At 35.4% G+C, this 12,031-nt stretch overlaps 1 protein-coding gene across 2 annotated transcripts; it reads right to left on the bottom strand.

The window, feature by feature from the left end:
- Positions 1-504: 504 nt before the first annotated feature.
- Positions 505-11,357, bottom strand: LOC145784746 (cuticlin-6-like). 2 transcript variants are annotated; one of them, XM_082596597.1, is made up of 4 exons: positions 10,890-11,357; positions 3,718-3,872; positions 2,575-2,744; positions 505-1,606 (listed from the first exon to the last, which is right to left on the bottom strand). In XM_082596597.1, exons 1-4 carry the CDS (start codon positions 10,916-10,918, stop codon positions 1,424-1,426), a joined length of 537 nt encoding a protein of 178 aa, XP_082452723.1. In that variant the 5' UTR covers positions 10,919-11,357; the 3' UTR covers positions 505-1,423. The 2 variants fall into 2 exon arrangements, with proteins under 2 accessions (XP_082452723.1, XP_082452724.1); XM_082596598.1 differs by lacking the exon at positions 10,890-11,357 and adding an exon at positions 9,276-9,492.
- Between the last annotated feature and the right edge of the window lie 674 nt (positions 11,358-12,031).

The following is a 12,031-nucleotide window of genomic DNA, read 5'->3' as shown; positions in this document are numbered from 1 at the left end:
TTCCTCTACCCAATAAATTTTTTTTTTTAAAGTTGCGCATCATGGTTTTATTGGTGGGTAACGACAAGAGGTCAATTTCTTTTTATCTCAAAAATTAGTAGGCCTAGTTCCCAAATAAAATAAGTTTTCATCTTAGGTGTTTGTTTTGTATTTTTATCCTGCATTGCGGAAATATGGGTAAAACTTTATTCTTGTCAGGAAAAGTATTATGAAGCATTTATTCACTACGTGAACACTGAGCAGTGCTGAAAAACTCCACTTTAAAGGGAAAATTTCTTCATTCAGGGTTGGTAGTTACTAGCAATAGTCAACATGGGTGGTGGGCATTTGAAAGCAACATTAACCTAAACCTTTTCTGACAAATGCACTTACTTTTGACAGCTAAAATATCAGTGATAAGATCTCTTGCATTATGTCGCAAATGATCTGCAAGAAGCATCAATGACAAAGTGTCTAAGACCTTACAAGTTACAACACACGAAAAGAATACTTCTGTTTCAACATTTATAAAGCATACACATGGTTGTTAAGTTATCAGTTAAAAACATGTTTAAACAAGCTATTGGCAATAGCTAGCATTAGTAAATTATCACAAACAAGGTAATGTGTGTTCTGAATACTGCCATCTTGTTTTTGCCAAAATTTTGTCAACCCATTGTGTGTGTACAAGAATAACCAGTCCCGGTATACTAACATCGTAGGCTAACTTCCATCAAAGGAAAAAGAAACTAACTCATCTACATTATGTCATGTATCAAATAGCATTAATTCAATGTTTATCAGGTCTACTGCCACAAACATGCCTGAGAATGAAGAAGAAAGCGAAACAATGTAAGACTATGCAAAAAACATAAGCTGCTGCCAAGCACAAACATTTAGGAATTTCAGCACAACCATAAAACCATTTTTACTAGTTTAATGTTTTTCAAGAGCACTATAAAGAAACTAAGCTGCAAATTGTAAAAAATTTGCAACTTTTCCAGAAAAATATGAAAAAAAACAAAAAAACCCAAAAAACGAGTGTTTTTTTGGCCCAATTTTTTTTTGAAAAAAAACACGTTTTTTTGCATTTACAACTCTACTCACAGCCCACTTAAGGCCATGCTTAGAATTGTTTTACTTTAAAACCGATCAAGCATAGTATAGATACCTTCGTTGATTTAATATTTTCCTTCAAGACAAGTGGTTTAGTTGGTTTAGTTTTTGAATGTTTATCCTCGGATTGACAAAGCCTTTGATAGGTTATTCTTGGTAGCTTCGCATAGCCTTCTTGTAGCTTTTGACGCAGGGCCGGTTACCGAGATTGACAAAGTGAAGTTTCTGCAAAACCGATCAAACAGCTTCCTTCGTTGGTTTCATATTTCTCTTTCAAAAGTATTTGCTCAAAATACATCATGAACACAGCGCAATAACAACCTAGCTCTTAAACAAGAGGTGGGCATGCAAATTTGCATTGGTGGTGCAAATATTCCCCGAATGGCTCATCCAGCCGTTCGTACAACTCAAGTCCTGGCCAAACCGCTTGGTGTCCTGCAAAGGGAGTTATTTCTTCGAGTTGGGTTGAATTGATTTTTTCGTTCTCGCCTTCCAAGAAAAAGTAGTAGACCTGGAGAAGTCAAAGCATTGCATGATATTGCACAAAAAAAACTAGTCCAGGGCTTTCTTGGGTCATTAAACGAATAGCAGTTGGTTTTAGTTTACAAGATTCCTTTGAAACAATTATTTTGTTGAAAAAAATCAAAATTTTGAATAAAGTTAAATTACGTTTGAGGCAGACCAAATTATTGTTAAATTTTGAGCATTTATAAATACCATATTATGAATTTTCTGTTTTATACAGTTTTAGACGAGTCTGCCAATTAAAATAGTACTCAAGTAAGACATATCATCACAATATAAATTTTAACTAAATATATATCACTTTAATTGTGTTTGCTACAAAATTGATATTACAATCTTTAGTGTCATTACAAATATTTTCTTAAGTGTTGAAATCCAGAATGCTACTGAAGCTAAAAAACGTAAAATGTAAACAAGAACTTTTCTGAGCTGGGGTAAGTAATCTTTTCTACAAGAATCCTCTGCATGAAAAGAGTCAAATTATGTAGCAAAATAGCAAGGTCTAAAGTAATCACAACAAAGTCGATCAAGTTTTGTGAACTCCAAATAAAACATTTTGGGTAGAGAGGTAACTTTTTTAAACCATGAACAGACATAACCTAGCAACAACACTACATTTAACATTATAAAAACAAAAAGCTAACATTTTCGGCTAGTCATACATACTTTTGCTGTGATGGTGTATTATTCTTTCGTGTTTATTTTGAAAATATTTTTCTTATAGGCTTGAAAAGGGCTGTATGATTAGCCGAAAATGTTAGCTTTTCGTTTTTTTGTTTTTATAATGTTAAATGTAGTGTTGTTGCTGGGTTATGTCTGTTTGTGGTCCAAATAAAACGGCTCTTCCGATTAGACATAGGCTAGATGAAAAAAGAAAATCTATTTTTATTCAAGCCAATAGATTTGGAAATATGTTTATTTGAAGTAAGTCACAATAAATAAATTTCAACTTACCGACACCCCGGCATCGGCCAAGTCTTTGGCCACAGCAGCTACGTCGTCATCGGAATTTCTGGATGTAACGATGTAGAGCAAGTTTGGCACATCCGGTCTGTCTCCAGGGCTTCCAATAATATTATTCAAAACATACCGCATCGCGTTTCCAGTATTGACAGGAGCGTTTTCTTAAAAAATATTTTGACATTTAAATATGCTTTTTTGTCGTGTCAGTGGAAATCATTTGTTTTTATTATCCTGTTGTTTTTGCTGTTTTCAAACTTATCTTTTCATTATTTATTATTAATATTTATTTGCATTTTTTTTTAATTTTTTTTTTATTCTTTTCGTTTTATTTATCCCTCTGTCAAACTTTGAATAATTCCAATCTGTGGTGATGAGCTGAATTACCCTTAAAACTTTTGTGATCAATCTGATCTAAATGAGTTCGATTTTAAGAATGAGAAGCTACTGAAGCCAAGCTTTCAAAACAAAGATCAATAAATTGTACTGTCCACATACGAATCTAGGCACACGATAAAGCAAGTTTAAAAGTGATATAAAACCGACTCGACTCAATTAAGCCAAACTTATCTAGAACACGAAATGACACACGACATAACACGACCTGAATCCGACCTTTGTTGGGACTAAAGTTATTATTTTACAACACATTTCATGACAACAAGAACTGCCAAGAAGTTTTTACACATTTTTCTAAACAATTTTCGAAGGTAACAAAACTTTAGCAATTTGAATAAAGCTCTGCCATCTTATTTAAGTCACCAAAGCGGCTTTAAGAGATAAACCATTATGCACTGGCGAAGCAGAATAAGATGTCATACGTGGAAGACTTTTTAATTGACATTTTAATCATAAAATTACGTTTTATTTGCCTTGCATTGAGCACTCTTTCCTTTGCTTTTGTATTTACTGCTGCGGTTTAATAGGTAGGCAATTACGTGATTATTGAGAAATGGAAAAGCTCTACAGTAAATTACTTTAATCTTTGTGGCATAAGATTTTGTATGACTAAGGACTGCCTAAATAAGGCTACAAAATTATTTGTTGATCTGTAGAATCTTTTGCAAGCAGCATCAAACATTTAAAGCTGATATGCAGTAGGCTAGTTCACAGTAGTAAACTAATTACGATACCTACCTTTGCCAGAATGATGGAAATCGTTTCGAATTTTCGTTAAAGCCTCTTCACTGGACATAATGGAACTATCGTTGAACAATAAAGTAGGTTTCTGTACAACGTCATCGTAAATTATAAGAGAAAGATGGGTCGAATCCGAACCTAGCTTCACCTTTCTAAACAAAAAAGAAAGCCTACGTTATTAGTGAGAGGTTGTTTTGAAAGAAACGTGTTCTACTCATCTACTGTATATTGTAATACAAAACTATGGTCAGTGACTGTCACGGTTCTTTCTAGTGTTTACACGAAAAGAGACTTTGGAACGATTGATGACGTAGCCTAGTTTATTGTGATATCAAACATTAACCAGTCAGATAAATGGTCGAATAGTTTTGCTTGTGCGATGATAAATGAAATGCTTGAACTGATGAATGGTTTATCACTTCCAACACCTGAAGAAATCAAGTTCTGAGCAGCAAACGTCTTCGTCAATTTCAAAATAGATATACACTACTACTTGCCACAGCTATTTTACAATTGGCAATAACTTCCGCTTTTACAGTCTATTCAATATCGGTTGGAACTCTATAATTGCCTTTAATATACTTTCGATACCACTTCTAATCTCTATAATACACAACTCTCAACACAACTCTAATAACAAATCTAATCAAATCACGCGGCTATTTATAACAGGTTTGTTTGGACCAGAAGCTTTCAGAGACTAGAGTAATATGACATCACAAAAACTTATTCTTCTGGTCAACAAGTCAAAGAAGTTTCCGAAATCTAACGTACACAAAATTTTCTAGAAGCAGACTTCACAATAAAAGATTGCGTAACTAAAGATTACTATAGGTCAGTATTCACCGAAACACCACAACAGAATTACACAATAAAGTAGTTCACCTATTCTAGACAGGGCCTCTGAGAGAAATTTTCACTAGGGGAACAAAGCGTCATTCCGGGCCCCCCTCTCACTCCGGGCCCCCTTTGTCTTGGACAAAACACGTGATGTATGCTTAGGCGTATTGCACACCACACAACATTTTAGTGCAGAATTGGACATCTGTACGCAATAATAGTAGCAGGCTGCAATAAAATTATTATTCAGTGTTTTTTTGTTGTGCATATTATGTGATCTGTCCTTCGCCAATTCGTGTGTCAGTTGTTGAAGGACAAGGTGCTGTTGAAAGGTGTCGCTTGTACAGCTTTAATGTAAAATTTTCAAATTCATTTATTTATTTCTCTTAGATGCAGGCTAGCCTATAATTATTCCTGATGAGGACACTAGCCTATGTGGTGTCGAAAACGTTAGATTTAGTAGTTTTTTCTTGTTTTTTGTTGTGTGTTTAATAGAAAATGTTAAATTTCCGTTAACGTTACTGAGTGTTATAACTACGCTATGTATCTGGTACAACAAGTCAAGCTCTCTGTCAAGCCTCAAACATAACATCTTGTTAAAACATAATCAAATTAATCATCTGACCAATAACCTTTCTTAATTAACTTTTGCATTCACCACATGCCTAGCAGGGGTAAACGAAGTCATTTTTTTCAATCCGGCTCCGCTCGGAAAGTATTGACCCGCGGCTCCTGCCCAACTCCGAAATTCATTTTGAAGTGAAATAAGCTAAGCGTGAAACTACCTTTTTCAAATACAGTAGTTTTTAAAAACACAAAAAAGCCCAAAACCACCCGGGCTTTTAAAAAAACCCTAGCGGATTAAGCTTTTTAAATAAAGGTCGGGGTTTTCTCAACTCTGCTTTTGCTACACTTTGCCCCCCCCCCCCCCCCCCAGACAGGAGAATAATCAACTTTTACGATTTAATTTAAGGTGCTTTTAACAGAACATTTTTAATGTAAAGCATTAAATCACCACTTTGGGCCCCTAATTTGTCCACAATGCACTCAATTATCTTTCCGGGCCTTTTTGCTACATTGCGGGCCCCTAGGACTAAAGAATAACAACTTTTGTGCTTGAATTTATTCGTTTAGGATGGTTTTAACCAAACATTTGTGCGCGTAAATTATAAAATCACAATTTCGGCCCCCCCAACAATCACAGGCCTGGGCCCTCAAGGGTACGCCGTACCCTCCGTACCCCCCTCTCATAGGCCTTAATTCTAGAACAAAAAATGTTGTCTGTCACGGGACTACCCATATTGATTGTAACAGAGACATTTTTCGTTGGTCGTATCCAATATTGCAATAACCTTTCATAATTATCCGTTCCTTTTATACATTAGCATGTTGTTAAACTCTTTCATAATCAAAATCACTGGTAGATAACCTTAAAGCCTAGATAAAAAGAAATCAGTATCATGTGAGCCAAGGAAAGGAAAATTGGGATCTCTACCAGACGTTGGCACAAATCCTTATAGCTGTATTATGAGTGTGCTAGTATTTTGTCGTCAGCGCGACGCTGACATGTTTTTGAAGCGGAAACAATTATCCACTGCCTCCATCGCATGCTTGGGCGGTTCACGAATTAGCCTACATATTACATTGCAAGGTACCCAAACTAACCTTCACGCCCTAAAACGGCAAACAAGGTTGTTTTACGAGGTGGATTAATCACAACAGTGCTTAATGTCATGTAACCTGAAATGCTGCATTACCGTTCAATGTAGCCTACAGTACATGGCCTACCATCATTGGCATGCAGTTTTACTAGTTTTTCTAGTTTATATTTAAAATTAATTGTTTAGAATAATTGATTAAATCTCTTATCAATCTCTCCATGCAGTTTTTATTACTAATTGTATCAGGGATAAAAATCGTCAAACAAAGTCGCATTGGAAAAACTACAGCTATTTTTCACCCATAGAAAGAATTACACTGGCCAACAAAAAAAAACTTTTTTCCGAGTGCCGAAGATATTTTAACGGTTTCTGGGCGATTTTTGGCCACTGAATCCAAAAATAACATCGGTTTCTTTGAATTGGCACTAATTTTTGAGATATGTCATGGTTTTGCTCTAAAAAGTGAGTCATACCATATCAAAACAGCCAATATGAAGATATCTTGTATATGGTACCTCTCAGATGTTGCTGAAAAGTTGTCATACTATGCCTGAGGCCACCAAACGAAAGAATCCTAAGTTTCAGATCAATATCTTAAACGGCTTTTCCATGGCGGCCATTTGGATTTCGGGCGCTACTCTCGTTTTTGACTTGGGGGTAGGTGTAGCCATGGCCACCTAAAGATCTCCAGGTGGCCATGGTGTAGCGAATAGCAATTTCAGCCATTTTCAGAGCCCCATAACTTTTATTGTAATTGTGGTAGAAGACTAAAAATTGCTGTGCTAGTTCATTATAAACTATACTACACAATTCAATAGTAAAAAACAACATCTCGTGATGCATAAGTGTTAGGTGGATCATCAAAATCCTGTTTTTTTGGCCCGTATAAGTGTTTTTTTCAATTTTCAAATGCTTCTACCACACAAACCAATCAAAATATTTCTCTAAAACCTACGGATTGAGTGCTCGAAAATACAAACTTAACCAAAAAGATTATAAAAATGTTCTGACACTACTTCCACAGTTTCTTAGTCAATAGATGATAGATAAGCTGATTTGAGCTACGCATTTTACGTAATGCAGAATTATAGTGCAAACTGAAAACAATTTAATTTTTGAACACGACTTGATTATTTTCCTACAATTTTATCTCCACACCATATAGCTCATTGATTGCAGGTGGGTACTTTTTCATGGGTGATTTCAGTTCAGTTTATTGTTTTGCTGGCGATAAACAAACAAAAAGTACATACAAATTGAGTGTCTATCAGCATAACAGGATGGCAACGAAAGACCTGTAATGTCATCTGAGGTGAAGAGGTGAAAGCATCCTTTTGAACATAAATTAATGGTCAACAGCGTCAGCATTTCAATGTTTATGATCACTAAGCATAGTACCTACTTATTTTCACTGTTTTCATGATAAATCATTGTTGAATTTTCTCTGACCTACATTACGGACTTGAGATTATTTGCTAAAAATTACCAAAATGTTACATTTTAAAGACATGTATTTGTCTGGTATAAATTTCAGCATGACCATAAAATGCCCACGCGGTCATTTGGGGCTCTAAACATAAAAGTAAAAATGGGCCATTTCTGCCTGATAGGGTTTTCAGACCCCTATAAGATCTCGGTTAATGGCATCATAACTCCCAAATTCAAGTTGGCAGAAGAAAAGTTTCCAAGTATTACAAATAATTAGGTTTTAGAGAAATAGTTTGATTGGTTTGGGTAGTAGAAGCATTTGAAAATTGAAAAAACCACTTATACGGGCCAAAAAAACAGGATTTTGATGACCTACCTAACACCTATGCATCACGAGATGTTGTCTTTTACTATTGAATTGTGTAGTATAGTTTATAATGAACTAGCACAGCAATTTTTAGTCTTCTACCACAATTACAATAAAAGCTATGAGGGTCTGAAAATGGCTGAAATTGCTACTCGCTACCCCCACCCCCAAGTCAAAAACGAGGGTAGCGCCCGAAATTCAAATGGCTGCCACGGGAAAACGGTTTAAAATATTGATCTAAAACTTACGATTCTTTCGTTTGGTAGCCTCAGGCATAGTATGACAACTTTTCAGCAACATCTGAGGGGTACCATATTATATTTTCTGTTTAGATATGGCATGACCCACTTTTTTGAAGCAAAACCATGAAATATCTCAAAAATTAGAGCCAATTTGTAAAAACCGATGTCATTTTTGGATTCAGTGGCATCAAAATACCCCAAAACCGTTAAAACTTTTTTGGCACCAAAATGTGTGTTGACCAGTGTTATAGATAGTGTCAAAAATTCCGATGAACATTTCAAACTTCACCTGACACAGTGTTTGCAGTCACTGCTGCTGTTGTTCATTACAGTAGGCCTACAGTTGGATTTAAAATGTTTGTTGCATTCAACAAATAAGATTCATGAAATGTGGACAATCCATTTAATGTGGAGAGCAGAGTTGGATCAATTATACAATTAGTTCAATTACATTACAATTACACCAGCAAAACTTTTAATTATTACATTACAATGAGATTGTTGTGAATTTTTCAAATTACAATTACAACTTGTTCCAAATGTAATAAATTACCCGTTTCAATTACAAAAGTTAATTGTTTCAATAGTTTTTTTTCTTTATTGATGGTTTAATAGACTTTGATTTTGTCTAAAACAAGTAAAATTGCATTTGATAAACATTATGTTGCAATGTAAAAGTCCCTTTTGGGCCCCAACCAGTGGTTCCATAAACGTACTATACTGTAGTATAATATCATGCGTACAACTTGCTAAACGTAATTGTAATTTAGACCAAAATGTTTTAAAATTATAAATACAATTTCAACTGCACAACAACAAAAAGTCTCAGTTGTAATTACAATGGAACAAAAATGTATAGTTAATTGCATTCAATTTCAATTATAATTGATCTAACTCTATTCAGGAATATTTAATTTCACTAGATCAAAATTGAATTCTTCTCCTTTTTAGATGCTGACCTACACAATAAGTATACTGTATATCACATCTGTTTCAATTACTCAGGTACAAACTTACGTCAATATTGGGACCATAATGCCATTGATGTACTGTTCTACCTGCACTTCATTGTCCAAATGAGTTATTTCAATCAAATCGGCTACCACGTAAGGGGGGCATGGCTCTAATATTTACAACAGAGATTTAAACAAGTTTAAAGTACATTCTGTCACAACTTATTTTTCTGACTAAAAACCAAAAAAAACCCAGATAGGCTACATACTTTTGTGATAGGCCTTGAGTGTTTAATAATGATTTTTATTAATCATTACTGAGGAAAACAAAAAAAACAAACTTGTATTTTCTTTTGTGATCACACAATACACAATTACACATACATTCACTTTGGAGATGAAAACGTTTGATGTTGATGTTCAAACTGATTCTGCTATATTGTTATTTAGTCACAAAACAAACCAAAAAAGGAGCACAAGAGTTACGGTTGAGTCTAACTTGTGAAACTAGAAAAAGATCTTAAATGCCACCTAAGAGTGTTAACGTTATGTTTAAGGGGAATGAAATGCATCCATGGAGATTGGCCTCTTCCTCCTACAATATTGTGGATGTGGAGTTGAGGAACAGATTACATCATCAAAGATTGGAATATCTCAATTCACCCAACCAAGTGTGGAAGGTCTGCGTGTTTTGGATGATAAAACCAACGACTGGCTGCTCTGCAGTAGCCTTCCAGTGTAGTACGGAAACATCATGAATCTGGGGTGGTACATTAGTATTTCATCTTACGTGAATTTAATGTCTGCAGATGCTGAATCAATGCAAAGCGATCAAGTTTACTTCCTGGGTTTGCAATGCAGCTCAAAAATCAGACATTTTTCATAAATCAGACCCTTTTGTCTAGCTCAAACAAAGTGATAAGAGCCCTCAGCCCTAGTTTGACGTATGATATTTGCGCCGGTTCGACACCGCTCAAGAGTATGTGGCTGTGTCTTTGCCAAGACACTTAAAGATACAGTATGTCATCGATTGCGGGGTGGCGCCCATTCGACTACATCCTTTGATTTCTCTCACTTTGATTTCTCTCTGGAACAGTACGCTGCTCCAGAGAGAAATTCCTACGCCATTCTTAAAGCTTTGACCTGTAGAACTGAACAAAAATTAGTACAAGGATGGATCTCGGCGCCAGACAATCAAACAAACAAGAATATTACACTTTCAAAAATAACTTTATTTTGTTTTTGAAAAGCTTGTGACCAAACTTCATTCTAACTCCCCTTAAATCCGTTCCTTATGTAATACACACATGCTCCTGTGCCACTGGTCAGAACATTAGGTTAATGCAATGGGATTGAGTCAGCAAAAACTAAAACATGTTGCATTTTGTTGCTTTGTTCCGTTTTTTTAAGGGGTTGGCCTTGCTACGTGCCTCCTTGGATATGATGCTGGTAAGTGTTAATCATATACTTCCATTGTAAATCTGATACAAAAATTAAAAAAATTGCAGTCGGCTGCAGCGTGGGTCAGGTGTACGTCGGAAGGCGTACACCGATGCATAGCGCTCAAGTCCGCTTTCCCGCAATGCAGGATAAAGATAAGAAAACAAACAAAAAAAAATCAGTTGTAGATCGACATAAATAAACAAGACTTGTTATAATTAGGCTTGTTTCTACTCACTCGAACAGCATGGTATTGGTTTGTTCCATTTCCCATTAGGAAGGCATGTTATTGTTTCACTGTAGCGAGGAAATATGGAGTAATCGTCTTCATTACATTGAAACTGACAAATGGACCCTGCGTTTGTCGCGTTTGAGCAAGTGAAGTCACCAAATGGAAATGATGTGGGCAGGTCCCTACATGATGACTTGAATTCTAAATAAAATATTTTAATGCCAATTTTTAGTCAACTTTACATTCAGTATATACGTATTCTACATCATGTTCCTTAGAGTATGCACACACAAATAGCAAACAAGAAAAAAGTTTAACCATTTAAAATAGAATGGTTATGTTTGAATAAGATACTGAAAAATCTTACTTTGCTGTGGCGAAAGCTTTATCAATAAATTGTACAAATTTTGTAACAAGTTGCACAACCTTGCTGGTGATATTCTCTGAATATGTTCGTTCGGTCGCAATGTACATTGAAGAGTCCTTGCGGAACTGTTCATTTTCAACAACAAGAAAACCTCAGACTCACTTAACCATGCTACAATTGCACATTTAAAAATGATTCTAATGATTCAATGATTCTATTTGAATAAGGCACTAATGATGCTTTACAGTAGTAGAGCGAAATGCATGTGCCATAAATAAGGCTCTGCTGATTCTCCATGCATTTTTAATACTAAAAAAAATACTGAATTGATACTTGATGGAGAATCGCTGGCCTGCTGCTTCTTAGTCAGGAAATACCCTATCCTGGAACTCAATGAATGTACAATTGCACATCGCCTTTTACAGAAAGACTTGTAGACTATGGTGTAGTAACAGAATGGACTTGGCCGTGTGCCACCTCTACCTCCAATTTTGCATAAATGAAAATACCACCTACCGCATTTTTGTTGGGAGGTGTATCCATGAAAGATGAAATATTTTACAACAAAAACCAAAAACACATGAACTGGTGTAGACCAATTGTAGCAAAATCGTTGCCTGTTATTAAAGGTTGAAATAAATTTAGTGCTTCTGAAGGCTACTGCTGTCTGCAGTTATATAACATATAAAATATGCAGTAGAATTTGCCTATAGTGACACCTAAAGCGACCGCAGAAAAAGTGCCACTACAACCGAAGTGTTACTATATGGACGAATTCTAT

This window comes from Aplidium turbinatum, chromosome 15 (assembly GCF_918807975.1).
Source record: "Aplidium turbinatum chromosome 15, kaAplTurb1.1, whole genome shotgun sequence".
Classification (NCBI taxonomy): Eukaryota; Metazoa; Chordata; class Ascidiacea; order Aplousobranchia; family Polyclinidae; genus Aplidium; species Aplidium turbinatum.
Note: the sequence above shows the minus strand (reverse complement) of the source record. Positions and strands in the feature narration are given on the sequence as shown.